This window comes from Charadrius vociferus, unplaced genomic scaffold, assembly GCF_000708025.1.
Source record: "Charadrius vociferus isolate BGI_N301 unplaced genomic scaffold, ASM70802v2 scaffold59, whole genome shotgun sequence".
Classification (NCBI taxonomy): domain Eukaryota; kingdom Metazoa; phylum Chordata; class Aves; order Charadriiformes; family Charadriidae; genus Charadrius; species Charadrius vociferus.
In genome coordinates, this window is record NW_009661371.1 from 8,579,818 (window position 1) to 8,594,884 (window position 15,067).

A 15,067-nucleotide genomic window follows, 5' to 3' on the forward strand; every position below is an offset into this window, starting at 1 on the left:
TCCACCCAGAGCGAACAGGGGCCGGGAAGGGCCTCCGGGACCCGAGCTGCACCCGGGAGCCCGGGTGTTGGGGAGACAGGGATCCGGGCCCCTGCACAGCACCCTATTTCTGCCCAGGGGTACGGGACCTGCACCCCCCGCTGACGGTCCCCAGCTCGTCCCCAGAGCACCACTGTAACCCACAGCCATCCCAGCACAGCCGACCCTCCTTCACGGTGGGGTATGGGGACCCGCTGTTCTTGGCTCCAGCATGCTGCAGTGGGGTTTTTTTCTCTGCCCTGATCCGGGCCCCTGCACAGCACCCTATTTCTGCCCAGGGGTACGGGACCTGCACCCCCCGCTGACGGTCCCCAGCTCGTCCCCAGAGCACCACTGTAACCCACAGCCATCCCAGCACAGCCGACCCTCCTTCACGGTGGGGTATGGGGACCCGCTGTTCTTGGCTCCAGCATGCTGCAGTGGGGTTTTTTTCTCTGCCCTGAGCATGGGGGGCAGCATCCCGGTGTGTGCCCCTCCTGCCTCCCTGCCCGCGGTGCAATGCTGCCTTGGGCCATGCCCAGAGCTGGCCGAGAAGAGCCTGGTCTCCTGTGACAGCTCCGTATGGCTCAGCCCTGTCCTTCTGCTCTCCATCATCAGCCCCCATCCCCGCCCCCAACTTCTGTTTCTGCAGCACGGCATCTCTGGAGCTGGGCCAGGCCTGGCACCCACTAGGCAAAAGCATCTCCACTTTTCCTGGCAGCACAGTACCCCACTGGAGCCCACAGCCCAGTGCCTTGCCTGGGAGGAAGCAAAAGCACCATGCAAATATGCACAAAATAAATAGAAAGTGCGGGAATGGGGAAGTTGATAGTAAAAAGAAATATGAGTCAGAAAGAATCATTGGTATAGGAAAGCTGACGTGGAAAAGAAAAGGACACGGATGCTGCCAGCAGAGTCACTCCAGGAGGAGGAGGAGGAGGTCATCCCTCCTGGATGTATCCCTCACCCTGGTAGCACAAGCCCTGGCAGGGAATGTAGGCTGGTGCTGTGGCCGGCAGGCTGCTGAGCAGGACATGGCTGTGGCAGGGCCAAGGCAGGCCAGGAGTAGCGTGTCCTACACAGAGTCCCCTGCTCCCTCCTGACACCCTGGACATTGCTAGGAGAGAGCACGGACAGACTGATGCCTCTGGGTCACTTGCACGCAGGACAGAGGAGGGGCTGGGGAACAGTTGGACCCAAGGGACTTTGCTTCTCAATGTGTTCATCAGGACTTGGCTGACAGTTGTGAAGAAATCGCTGAGGGACTTCCCAGATGACCCAGAGTTTGGCAAGTAGTGGTGTTTGTGGGTCACTGATGTAGTGATCTGGGCTATGGGAGAGCTGAGGTGCAAACGTACAGCAGCACTCAGCACTCATCTGTCTTCAAAAAAACAGAGCACCAACATCACTCCTTTGGAGATGCAGCTGCAGGTACAGACAGGATTTTGCTGGTACAATTTAAGCCAGTTTACTGGGCAGAATACACTAGGATGGCATTTTCAACAGAGCTGTTGCTGGCAGAGCATGTGTAGGGCGTGAGTGTCATACTTGCAAGGCAGTGTCAGTTCACAGCAAGGTGTGAGTGAGGCACTGGCAGGCGGGTGCTGTACAGGGACCCTTGGGACCTCACTGCGAGCTGAGCAGGAGTTCCTATGGATTGGGAAATGGAAAATCTATTTATCACGGAAATGCTTTCTTTGGGTGAAATGTTTTCTGGGATCCTTGAGTGGCTGCACATTTGGCCCCGTGCATGGTGGGGCATGGCTAGCAAGGCGACTATATATTATTTCAGAGTAGATGGAACAACTGTGTAGTGATGTTCAAGCAGGTAGAAGATGTACTGGGGCGGTGGGGACAGTCCTGGGAGGTATCGGATGTCTATGAGTAGAAGATCTACCTGCAAGGAAGGTAATGTTCCGTGTGTGCTGTGGTGCCACCTACCACACCATCGCCCAAGGTTGGTGTTGAGGGTTGCAAGGTGGGCTTCTTCCAAAGGGAGCAGGGCATTGGGTCCCCTCCCAGGCAGACCAGCTGTGGTGCACACAGGTGCTTTGGGGAAACGTGGGTGCTTTCCTGGGCAATGCTGGCCTCAGGTCAGGCGCTGAGAGCCGGTCCTTTCTCCCAGACTAACAGAGTCATTGCGATCTGCCCTTGTGTACCACCCAGTTCAGTGAGTGCGTTCACTTCCCTCAATATCTGCTTCTGTTGGCTTTGTCTGCTAGAAAGTGTATTGACTGATTTAAGTTTCCCATGATGCAGAGCCCATCCAAAACTGGGAAGCTGCCTTGATGGCTAATTGCCATCACTGTTCAAGACATAATGTATTTTCTGCGAGACTTCACATTGCAGCTGCCAGATCTTTCAAAGACTTGAAGTGACTGAAGATCCTTCTCTTGCTAAATTTCAGGTCTGGGCTGGAACACTTATAGGTTCCCCTTAACCTCCTCTTTAAGAAGCTGTCAAATCTGCGTCTCTCCAAACCCATTTAGTTGCCTATTCTCCCATTGCCCCCAAGTGAACTGGCTTGCCTTCCACTGGGTATTCTTTCTCTCTGGCTTTGTGGACAACTCTACACCTCCCAGGTCTTCCTACAAGCAGAAATAGGAAGGGCCTTTCCTTGAAAGCAGTCCCAACAGGGGAATGGGTGCTGCACGTCCGGCAGTGCCCCTGCTCATTATATCCAGTCACAGACTGATTCCCTGCCATGCAGAGCGCAGGTCGGACTGTCAGCTGCTGTGGTGCTGCAGCGTCAAGCTTGTGTCAGACACTGGTGCCCAACAACCACCTAAAGCCTGCAAGCAGCAGAAGTGGAAATGTTAAGAAACACTTGGGAATTTGCTGACTCCAGTTCTGTAGTTCCTCCATCTGGTTTTGTTGATGTGAACTTTCTGGAAGGACAATGTCCTTGCAGCCAGCCTTGGTGCCCATTGATCCGTGTCTTTGTTAGCAGACAACTGGTAAGGTTGCTCCCCACTGTGCTTTCCCTCTCTGGATTTTCCCTCTGCAAGCTTATGGGGATGGTGTTTTCCAGTGAGGGACGGCCAAGGTGCCTGTGAAATGTCATGTGGAGTCACAGTCCCAGCACTGGTGGGCATCCCCACAGGCTGGTTGTGTGTTCTGGATCTGAACAGCTTGCCATGGGACAGGGATGCTGCCTCAAAGTCCTGCCCTGCTGCACTGCAGGTTTGTGTTTGCAGGGTGCAGGAGAGAGCTGTGTCAACACAATTTTGGTGCAGTTTGAGTTGTGCAGTGATTAAAGACAGAGAGAGCAGCTTTTATAGCCAGTACAGGAGTGATGATGCTTTACTTGACAAAGCCTGACATTACCCAGACTCAGACAGATGCAAAGAGACACAGAGCTGGTCTTTGTAAAGAAGAAAAACCCCAGGCAGAAAACTCCAGAGTAGATGTACAATAGCTCTGTGCTTTGGTGCACCCCAAAATCATGCTAGAGTGCCTCAGAACCTAGCCAGCCCTCAGCCATCTCCTCTAGGCTTGGCTTTTACTATGCAAATTCCTCCTCACAGGTTAAGTGCTTCCTTGTGCAATTCTTCCCAGCGGTCTCCTTCTGGGAAGGATGGAACCCCAGACATTACACCCGCTTGCTTGAATACCGATGCCCAGCAAGACCGTAGCAGGAGAGCAGACACTTGAAGTACCCAGAGGTGGACAACTGGTGGATCTCTGGGTTTGAGAGCAGCCACCTAGGGATAGTACAGGGAGACTCTCTTTTAAGACAGTTACTGACAACTGCCTTTTGGTTGTTTTTTTCCCCTTTTACAGGTTTCTATGGGAGGCCATGGTCTATGGAACAGAGGAAACTTCTCTTTCAATGGCAAGTACCCTGAATTTTCCTCTCTGAAGGTACTAGCCGGTGGCACAGCGACAAGGTGGAAGCCAGAGTGCTGTGGAGGCAGGAGCGGTGAGGAAAATGTGCTGGAGGGAGGCTCCTGGGGCTGGCCTGCCTTTGGGACACCGGGGCGATGGCAGCGAAAGGGTCTCAGGCTTGTCCCAGTGCCCCCTCTGTCCCAGCACTCCTGCACCCCGGGATCCAGCCTGGGGAAAGGCTCCCCCTGCCCTGGGCCCGGGGGTGGTGGCTGCGGTGTGGATGGGGTAGCCCAAGGATGCCCGGACAGATACGGGCTGTGCTGCCCTGTGCCGGCAGATGGTGCTGGGACTCCGCCACAGCCCAGCTGCAGCTAGATGTGCTTGGCTGAGGGGCCTGGGCTAGGGCTGGGTACCCCAAGAGGATGAGGTCTGGGGATGGGGTCCGGAAGGGGCTGGGTGGGCACCAGCACCTGTGTGCTGGCACTGCGCAGCTGGCATGGGTGCCCGAGTGAGGGTGCAGACCTACAGGGAGCTGTGGGTGGGACAGGGTCGGACACTGCTGCCCGTACCACAGGAGAATCGACGGCAGCTGGGAGAGGTTTGGAGGGGAGCTTGGGGGCTACTCGAGCCTGACGGTGCTGCCTCTGGAGGCACCAGAAAAGCTGCTCTGCCCTGAGTGCAGCGTGGCACGGGTCAGTTACGGCAGCCCATGTGCAGCGCGGTGTCAGGGAGCAGGCGGAAGGACTGGGGCTGGAAATGAGAAGTCAAATCAGCATGAGAGAGGATGTGGGGGTGTTTAGTAGGCTGGAAGCCCACCTCGGGTACTGACCTGGCAGGACCAGCGCCCATTGCCACATCACCGAACCGTGCAGTCCTGGGCAGCGCCACATGGCACCAGCCCCTGTGGGTGCACTGTCCACAGGACAGCACACTGCATGCCCACTGCCACCCACAGCAAGCGGCCAGCTCACCCTGCCTGGGGCCACCATCCCTGCCACCCTGCGCTTCCAGCGAGGGCACCAAGCAGGTGCTTCCATCCAGCCCGGCCTCTCTGGAGCCAGGCTTATCATTGTGGAAACAGCACAGCAAACCCACATCACTCCACTGTGGGCACAAGTGGCCACTTTAGCCTGAGGCTGCCATCCCTGCCTGGTGTGGAGGTGGCCCTTGTGAGTCCTCAAGTACGTCTGTGTGTCACCATGTGTCCCTGTGATGGAAGGATGTGGGCAGGATCTGTCACTGGCTGGTTGTGAGAGTCACATTGGTGTGGGAGTTGATCTGTGCCCCGCAGGGCGTCCCGTGGAGCATCCGGCATGGGTCATGGGCTGGGCAGCACACCCATCAGTGTGGGTACTGCCCTGGTGATGACATGGGCAGCATGCTGGGGATGCTGTGGAGAGTGTGCTGGTCACAGCACAGGCAGTGTGCTGGTGACAGCGTGGGCAGTGCACCGGTGACGGCCAGGCAGTGGGCCAGAGACAGCAGGGCCATGTGCTGGTGACTGTGCTGGTGATGGCACTGGCAGCCGCCTACTGCGTGGAAAATGTGCCGGTCGTGCTGTGAGAGCGCACTGGTGACAGTGTGGGCAGTCACAAGTGCAAGTAAAGACTGTAGTGCAGAGACCAGAGATGCAGATACAGAAAAAATGTAGCTTAGAAAATTTGGGGGAAACGTGCAGAAAGGAAAACAAGATGTGATGTTTTAAAGTGCATTAGGAATGAGATCTAATGATGGCCTTTTCTGGTACTGGACTGGGATGTATGTTCACGTGTTTGCACATGTGAGCGGTATGTTCATTGGTGTTTTTCTTCTCTGGAAAGAAACAAGATGAGACACTTGTGTAGTACATGAAGAGCTTCTCAGTCTGTTCATTGTGGGAAAATGTAAATCATCATCTACTAAGGAGAATAAATAAAAATAAATGAATGTATCAGATGGCTTTCATACAGGGGTGCCAAAAGAGCTGTCTAGAAAGGTGTCTGCCCTGTCCTGATAATTTCCAGTGAGTCTTGGATTGCTGGGGAGACTCTGGAAGGAATTTGTGATTTTTGAGGCCAGAAAGAGCCTTATGACAGTGCAGTCTGATCTCCCAAAGCAGGCAAGCCCTGATCTCTCTCAGACCTGCTTCCCTTCAGCTCCGACTGCAGTGAAGCATCTGGAGAGCTGGAGAGCTTTCCTCCCCCATCTCATCCAAAGGCATGTCCCCATGAGTCACCCCTGGACCCTGCCATGTCCCAGACTGCTGGGTGTGGCTTTTCTCTCCTCCAGACCGCTCGAAGGCTGAGCTTTTTCCCTGGGTTGATGAGCAGACTGGGCTCCAAGACTCTGTTGCCCACAGGCTTTCCACCTCTGTGTGTGTGCCTCCTTGACAGACTCACTCTAGTTTATCAGTGTTCTTCCCACGCCATGGCCACTGCTCTGGCAGCATCTACAGCCAGCACAGAGGTCACCAAATCTCCCTAGTCCTGCCTGACTCTCTGCAGTGATTCATCCGGGGCTCTCTGTTACGCCGAGTTACTGGTGGCATTGCAGAGGACACTCATGTTCAACATGAGTTCAGACAATGTATCTTCTGCATTCTTTTACCTAGGTAGGACTTTATGCTTGGTTGTACTAACAAGTATACTGCTTGCTGAAGCCCTGCTTAGCAGCCAGCTCAAATCACTGCATCTGAGTGCTGTATTTGCTCCTTTATTCTCCACTTACTTAGTCTTTGTCACCTGCAAACTGCACAGGCGCAGCGTCCTGCCACGGGTTCACGCTCGCCCAGCTCTGCTGCCCAACCACCCACCACCCCCCAGCCAAAGCTCTGCTTCAGCACTCACCATTTTCCAGCACCCTGGGGCTTTCCACCTGCAGGTCTCCGCAAAAACCTTGCAGTCCCAAAGAATTCCTCTCACAGGCCTTTTAATGTCTGTGCATCAATGTTAGTGTGACCCTGCTAGATAACGGAGTACCTGGGTTTAGACGTGCAGGAAGGGATTCCTCTGTCTCACACTGTCTCCGTCTCCGCGCAGGGAGCAGCTGTGCAGGATTTGTGTGCTGCTGAAGCAGGTTCCTGAGCCATCCAGGAGATATGTCCTGGGGGCCCTGCAGCTGGAGGAGCAGTACAGCTGGGGTTTGGGTCCTCCCACATGCACTCTTGCGCTGGTGTTAGACAGGCAGGAAGGTGATCAGGTACCTCCAGCCTATGAGCCTCTGGCTGTGCTTGGCTGAGGAATGAAGAAGCTGGTACAGGGTTCAACCTATCAAAACTACAGTCTGGGCTGAGTACGTAAGTAATGCATGTTACAGTTGATGGATAAAGAATTGGCTGGATGGCTGTATCCAAAGAGTTGCAGTCAATGGCTCAACATCCAAGTGGAAACTGGTAACGAGTGGTGTTCCCCAGGGGTCCATACCAAGACCAATACTATTTAATATCTTCATCATTGACATAGTGGGATTGAGTTGCATCAGCAAGTTTGTGCGTGAGCTGTGCAGGTGATAGCAGGGTATGTCTGACCACAGTGTGGGGAAAGGAAGACCAGGGCAGGCAAGGGACAGCCCAGCAGTTGTGAGGACGCTGCAGCCTGTGTCTGATGCTGGTGCCTCACTGGAGAAGAGAGAGAAAAATGCAAGAGTGCAAAAGAGCCCCAGTAAGACCAAGTAGCTGCAAAAACCATTGTAGAGTGATAGCTTTGAAGGTCTTGACCCGTTCAAGTGATCAAGGCATGATCTGGGAATGGTGCAGTAGGGACTGTGGCTGGAGTCACGCCAGCCTGGAGGCAGGACGTGAGCTTTTCAAGGGGATGACATGAGGTGATCCGCAGTGGTGAGGGCTCCCCGGGTGTGTGTGGTACGCAGTGAGGTACCCCGGGCTCAGTCCCCCAGGCCAGACTGTGTTTGGCAAGTGCACCCCACTCCTGGCCGCTGAGGTTGGGGGAGCAGTGAGGTGCCAGCTCTCCAGGGTGCCTCCACTGGTCCTGCTCCTGCTGGACCCGCTTCATCCGGAGTCACTCGTCACAACAGGCAACCTTGCAGCCTGTGTGTTTGGGCTACAAACAAGCTTGGTTCTTGATTACATGATTAGAAGCATAGCTGGTGAGAAAGGGAAAAGAAACCCACCCCAAACATGCTTACACAAGATGCTAAGCGCTTTCACAGATCTCACTGCAAGCCCTGAAAGAGGTACTACAAAGCTGCAGGGGTGGTTTGGCCTGATGGAGCCCCACGGCTGGACTCCAGGGCTGGGGAAGCCTGCACCCTCAGGAGGCCACATGGAGCAGCAGGCCGCTGAGCTGCTCCCTCCATCACTCCAGCCCCATCCTCTCTCTCCTTGGCCATTTTGTTCTCAGTTTCCCCAAAGGATTCCCCCTTCCTCCCCCAGAGGCTGCTCTGGATGTTCGCCCATCCTCCATTCCTTGCTCAGGACATTGAGCTTTTCATCATCACAGGACTTTGCCAAGTGGTTAAAACAGACTGTTTAGGCTAAGCTGGTCCCTCCCACCTGCTTTTTCCGCAGCAAGGGTGTTAACTCAACCCGGCTCCCAGGACGCAATGTCCTGCTGGACTCTGAGACTTTCTCATCCAGATGCACTGTCTTTCTAGAGGTCCCTAAACAACACAAATCGTTGGGCTCAGCACTGGGAGCACTGGGTGAGTTTTATGTCTCTGTGGCCGTCTAAAGTGTGCAGGGCAGGACTCCCTGTGCAGGGACAGAGCTGTGGCTCCACGGTCTGAGGGGCTCTGTGTGAGAAGAGGCTGGAAGCCTGCAGGACGCAGTGCAGCTCTGGGGAAGGAGAAGGCACCGTGTGCCGAAGGAGGTCTTGGTGTTGCGGGCTGGCAATTGCCCGGATGCCTCTCTGCAAAGAGCCTGTCTGGAGCCTCGGGTGACCCCTTCTCCTTGCTGCACAGGCTGAAACTCTGGGGCCTGAACTGCTACATGTACGCGCCCAAGGATGAGCTGAAGCACCGACTGCTCTGGCGAGAGCCCTACACAGAACATGAGGCAGGTAGCGGCTCTGCTGGGCCCCAGCACGGGTGGGCTGCAGGCGTCCCGGGTCCTCAAGGGTGATGCATGGATCTGCATCTCAGCCAGGGTCAGGCTGGCCGTTACCACTCTTCCCGCCAGGAACCTGCCCATTTCAGGCAGCCCCACAGGCCCTGCCGAGTGCAAGGAGACCTCCAGACACTGCCTGGTACAAGAATCCTCCCCAGCCCCTGCCCATCACATGGAATCACCTAGGAGCCCACCCAGCATGGGGAGCTCCACGCGTGGATCTCTGGCAACATGCTCGAATATGCCCACAGACCCTTGTGGAGAGCCCTCTGTGTCCCAAGGGACTGGGAACTATCTCCCCTGGGTGTCTCCCCTCCAGATGCTCTCTCATGCTTCCCGATGCCCTCAGCTCTTTCTTTTTGGGCCACTGTGATTCCCTCTCCCTCCATCCCTTGTCTCCCACCATCCCGTGCCTCCCAGCGCTCACAGCACCCCTTCTGCTTTGTCCCCAGCCCGCATGCGGTCTCTTATCGAAGCTGCCCAGGAGCAGGGTGTGGAGTTTGTTTTCGCCATTTCTGCTGGCCAGGACATGGTGTTTTCAAGTGCTGGGGATCGGCTCCTGCTGCAGCAAAAACTCAGGCAGGTAGCGTGGGCCATTTCTTCATCCCACCACACCCAGGCGAGGGGCATGCGTGCTTGTGGGTGGGCCCCATGCCCACCCCAAAGGCTGGTGTGGGGCTGTAAACCCCCATCAGGGAGCAGCCCTGTGGGGTGCCCGGTGGGAGAGAGAGAGAGATGAGGGCTCCATGGATGCCTGACTGCTAGAGGGCAGCACTGGGGACAGGAGGAGGACCGGACAAGCCCCAGAACTTGCTGGGCAGCACCAGAGGCCGGTGCAGGCTGGTGCTGAGCCCGCGGTCCCCAGGGAGGGTAAAGAGCCTCCAGCACAGTGGGTTTGCCCCATGGGCTTGGAGAGAGGTGGACTGTGGCCATGGGGCTGTGTGTGGCATCCGCTGGGCGAGCACGGGTGACATGGTGAGGGCTGCTCTGCCCGCCCCGTCTGTCCAGGCACCCCAGACCACTGCTGTCCTTACGGGGCCCAGGTGGCAGGGGCTTGTCTGGGGCTCGCTGCCTCCTTTCTCTCTGCTGCCCAGGGATCCTAGCAGCCCATGCCCATGCCCGCAGGTGGCTGCTATGGGGTGCTCCTCCTTCGCGCTGCTCTTCGACGACATCGACCCCTGCATGTGCCAGGCTGACAGAGACGTCTTCTCCTCCCTGGCGCAGGCTCAGGCGTCTGTGGCCAACGAGGTCTACCAGGAGCTGGGTCAACCCTCTGTCTTCCTCTTCTGCCCTACAGTGCTGTCTGCACTCAGCACCTGTGTCTGCTGAGACCTGACTGCCCTGACAGCCTCCATGGCTCCCCCCAGCCCCCTCATGCTCCTGCAGGAGTCCTGGAGATCTCGGGACAGTACAGGACTCGGCTGCAGTGCATGCTGTATTCCCTGCACCGTGTATCTCCCCAGCCCCTGTCCATTGATCCCAGGCAGCCTCTGCTCTCCCGGTCTCTCTGGTCCTCAAGAGATGCTCTGTGCTCTCTCCCCAGAGTACTGCAGCTCTCTGTGCTCTCCCAGCCCCAGCAAGTCCTGTTACTTGCTGACCCTCGGCCAGGAGCTGCTCCCAGAGATCGGTGTCATCTGGACAGGTGAGCACCTGGCCGGGCTCTGTGGGACTGTGCAGCCCCGGCTGGGCAGGCAGTGGGTCAGGCTGTGGGTCTGCTCTCCTTCTGTCTAGGGAGGGTGGGGTGGGGTGACTTGACCCTCATGTCCACGCTCAGTGCCCCAGACATGTGCATGTCCCTGTTGTGAGTGTGCACGACGGATGGCACTGCCTGCTGCTCCACGTGTGTCTGTGCCGTGATGCTCCAGGACCAAAGGTGGTGTCACAGGAGCTCTCAGCCACACTGCTGGAAGAGGTGGAGGGTGTCCTGCGGCGCCGCCCTGTCATCTGGGACAACCTGTATGCCAACGACTATGACTGCAGACGTGTCTTCCTGGGCCCCTACACGGGACGTGCCCCTGGCCTCATGGCCAGGCTCCATGGACTGCTCCTCAACCCCAACTGCGAGCTCCAGGCCAACTTCATCCCCATACACACATTGGGCAGCTGGTTTCAGAGTGAGCTGGGGAGCTGTACCCATCCTGATCACACAGGTACCTGTCCCCAGCACCCCAGGCAACTCTGTACGTGGGGCCTCAGCGCTGGCAGTGAGCTTGTGCACACAGGGCAGGGCCATGGCCATCGCTGCCCATCTTTGCCATGACCCTGTAGGCTTTCCTGCATGGCAGCCTGGGTGAGGTGTCTCACCTCCCTGGGCACCACCTGACATCCTGGGGCAGGGGATCCATCCTGGGGGCATCTCCTTGGGGCAGGGAGGGGGGTCTGCCCACCCTCAGTGTGGCATGGGATAGCTCCATCAAGCAAAGAGCAGGGCTGCCCAGGCTGATGAGCTCCAGTTCCTTAGGGATGGAGACTGCGGCAGCCCCGGGGGACAGCCAAAGCCCACAGGAGGGCAGCTACAGCCCCCAGGAGGCCTTGGAGCTGGCGCTGCTTGACTGGGTGGCCGAGATAAACCGGCAGGCCTTGGAGCCAGGTAGGTGATGAACGCGCACGGTGCAGCATCCCTCACCCCATGCAGCATCCCTGACCCAGCGCGGGAGCGCTGGACCAGTTCTGCTGGGAGCTCGGTGGGGTGAGGGAGCACCATGCCCTGCCCCTTTGGATGGGGTGCTCTGGCTGGTGCTGCAGCGGGGTCTCTGCATGTCATGGTGGGCAGGTGTGGGTGTCCATTGCACCATGCTGCCCCGTGGGTGCTCCTGCCCTGGCCACATCCCAGAGGGGATCTCCTCAGCTAGCCTGGGCCGTGATACAGCTCTGGAAGAGGGAGTTCAGCCAGGTGCATGCTTGGAGATTGGCACTGTTTACCTGTGGTCTCATCAGCCATGGAGGCCCAAACTCCAGAGTACAGTACTCCGGTCTCTGCCAGCTCAGAGATGGAGCTTCCCGACATGGCCGCCCCCAGGGCTGTCCTGCCACATGGGCAGCAGTTTCCATGCAGGTGCCAGAGGGGCTGCCCCCTTGCTCCTTTCTGCCAGGAGGAAGCACCCAAGGACACCCCAGCATCAGCCTCAAGGGAGGAAGGAGGCTGCAGCCTGGCACAGCAGGAGTTCAGGAAGTCATGCCCGACCGCCAGCCCCACGTCTCTGTTCCCAGTGGGGCAGACCAGCATGGCGCTGAGCCCTGCGGTGTGGCACCAGGGGAGGGAAGGATGAAGGTGACTTTGGAGTCCGAGAAGAGCAGTGGGAGCAGGACCTCTGTCAGCGGTCAGCAAAGCCCAACAAGGGATGGGGAGCAGCTCGCCCTGGGGAGCAGAGCGAGCTGTGAGTCCTCTGCCCTGCCCAGCACAGCTGGGACTGCCCAGTCCACAGGAACCCTGGTGGCTACCGAGACCCTCCACAGCCCAGGCACCGTGTTATGCTGCAGTAATGGGGCCAACACCAGCCAGAACCTTCCCCTACTCACCAGTGATCCCCAGACAGGGGGTGACAGCCCCCTTCAGCGCCCCAGCAGTACCCAGCCTGAGGCCAGCAGGGCTGACATGCCCCAGACACCCCCAGGGCCTGGGGCTGGCACCAGCCCTGGTTCCCCAGCACCACTCACTGATGGGGCTGGCACCAGCTCTGGCCCCTCAGCACTGCTCACTGGTGAGGTTGGTGCTAGCCCTGGCCCCATGGTACCATTGACCCCAGAGGAGGCTGGGTCCAGACCCATGGCCCTGCTGACCCTGGAGGAGGCGGGGTCTGACCCCATGGTACCACTGACACCCAAGGAGGCCAGTTCCAACCCCATAGCTCCAGTAACCCAAGAGGAGGCCAGGTCCAGCTCCACAGCACTGGTGACCCCAGAGGAGGCCAGGTCCAGCCCCACAGCACCGCTAACTCCAGAGGAGGCCAGGTCCAGCCCCACAGCTCCAGTAACCCCAGAGGAGGCCAGGTCCAGTCCCACAGCACTGCTGACCCCAGAGGAGGCCAGGTACAGCCCCACAGCACCGCTGACCTCAGAAAAGCCTGGGTCTGTCCCTACGGCACTGCTGACCCTCAAGGAGGCCAGGTCCAACCCCACAGCACTGCTGACTCTGGAGGAGGTGCGGATGCTGGTGGAGCTCTTCTACCTGCCCTACCATCATGGGCCACAGGCGCAGAGTCTCCTGGAGCATTTTCGATGGCTCCGGGCAAATAGCCTCAGTGTGGGAGTCCCGGCCGTGGCACCTGACACTTGTGGGGTAAGGCTGGTCCAGGCACTGCTGCAGGACGGTGCCTGTCACAGTTGCGCTGACACACGGTCCATCCACAGGGCACGCAGTGGCGCGGCCGAGCCCAGTCCTTCCAGCTGCTCTGCGCTCAGACATGCCGCCTGCACAGCCGCTTCGTCAGCAGTGCCGGACGGGCACTGCTCTATGACCTCCACCCTTACCTCTGGGACATCCGCAACATGCTGCTGGCCGCCAGTGCCTTCGTCCTCTGGCTGGGTACGTGGGTGATGCCATGCCTGTGGCCCCGTAGCACATATTCGCACCCTGGCCAAATCCAGGCATGCTGAAGTGCAGGGGCCCCCGGGGCACTGTGGCATACCCAGGGCATCTGAAGCTTGTTCTGTGGTGATCTGTTTCTGCCCCTAAAGAGGTGAAGGTGTATGAGACCCCCTCCCAGAGGTCTGGGGTCATCGTGTCCAGCCAGGGGTGCCAGGGTCTCTCCTGGGAGCACACCTCCCCTTGACACCTTCCCCACCACTGACCCATGCTCACCACCTCGCCTCCCTTGCAGATGGCCATCTCCTCTGCGACCCTGACCCCAAGGGCACCTGGGGAAGCTGCTTTGGCTGTAAGTACCAGTGCTGCCCTGGAGCACCCACCTGGGCGGTGGGGCACTGGCTGGTGCCCTCCACCACCTCCAGCCCCACAGCAGCAGCCAGCACTGGCTATCGGGTTGCCCTTTCCCATGCCCTGTCCACCGAACGGAGTGGGAATGGCCATGGGAAGCGTGGCAGCCCTGCGTGCTCTGACACACTGAGGCAGGATGGGGCGCTGGTGCTGGGGACAGGGCGGTCATCGGAGCAGCTCTTCACCATCTCTCACAGTGCAGAAGGAATGCCTATTTCTAGGGCATGGTTCCTCAGCCCTTTTAATCCAAAGACCTTTCTGGTAAAAGGGATCCGTGGGTCATTGGGAGCAGTAATGACCTGGATGACAGAGGTGAGGTTGGATTTTGAATGCCTGTGCATCACTTTGGGAGGCCCCGTTCCTCTGGTTTAGGGTTCCTTGGTTGCTCTGTGGGCCTTGTGACCTTTTACAAACCGTGAAGTGTTACCAGATGACGACCTGAGAAGGTCTCCAAGTCCAGTGTGGGACGCAGCCGTGTGCCTTGAACCACTTCCACAGGGAAGCAGCTGCATGCGGGGCAAGTTCCCACAGGCACAGGCACTGCTCTCTGTGCCAGGCTGTAGCTTCCCAGCTGTAGTCAGGAGCTGTGCCTTTATCTTACACCTTTCATGGAGGCAAGATCATACCTTTCCCTGTTCCCCCACTTCAAGCTCTGTTGCGGAGGGTGTGCTGCTACTCCAATGCATGGGGCTGGCCCCCCAAGCCCAAGCGAGGTCCTGTGCTCGGGCTGCACGGCTGTGGGAGCAGATCCTTGGAGCTGTGACCGGTGTGATCGTGATGTTGCTGTCCAGCGGAGGCTGATCTCCCCCTGGCCCAGCAGGTTGTTGTTCACCTCGCATGTGTCTGTCTCCTGCTTCCTCCAGGGTGCCAGAGCATCACTGCCCCGATGCTGCTGGGGGGGGACGCTGAGCCCTGGGCACGTCGTGGGGGCCTCTTTGGAGAGCTGCAGGTGAGAGCATGCCCATATCTGTGGGGGCTGAAGGAGCCGTTGGGAAGCCAGGATCCCAGCTGCTGCTCCTGGCCCTGCCGTTGGATTGCTGCAAGCTTGGGAAGGCAGAGCTGCCCCGGGCTTCTGCGCCTTGGCTGCAGCTCCTGGGGTTTAGGGTGCCTCGGAGGGACCCTCCTCCTGCTCCCTCCAGGACAAGGTTTGGAGCCAGGACAACCTGCTCCTTGATGGACCGCATCTCTTCCAGGCACTGCTGCCTGTGGGGAACAGCTATGACCTCTTCTACCACCCACCTCCG

General features: G+C 58.2%; 1 protein-coding gene across 1 annotated transcript in view; it reads left to right on the top strand.

Moving 5' to 3' along the window:
• LOC104294203 (bifunctional protein NCOAT-like) overlaps positions 1 to 12,156 on the top strand; it is a 14,876-nt gene extending 2,720 nt beyond the window's left edge. Inside the window, exons 2-9 of the mRNA XM_009893784.1 lie at positions 3,802 to 3,853; positions 8,743 to 8,840; positions 9,340 to 9,470; positions 10,013 to 10,183; positions 10,433 to 10,529; positions 10,753 to 11,001; positions 11,349 to 11,477; positions 12,098 to 12,156. Of these exons, the coding sequence (XP_009892086.1) occupies positions 3,802 to 3,853; positions 8,743 to 8,840; positions 9,340 to 9,470; positions 10,013 to 10,183; positions 10,433 to 10,529; positions 10,753 to 11,001; positions 11,349 to 11,477; positions 12,098 to 12,156 (986 nt within the window). The remainder of the gene's footprint in view (positions 1 to 3,801; positions 3,854 to 8,742; positions 8,841 to 9,339; positions 9,471 to 10,012; positions 10,184 to 10,432; positions 10,530 to 10,752; positions 11,002 to 11,348; positions 11,478 to 12,097) is intronic.
• The last annotated feature ends 2,911 nt before the right edge of the window (positions 12,157 to 15,067 follow it).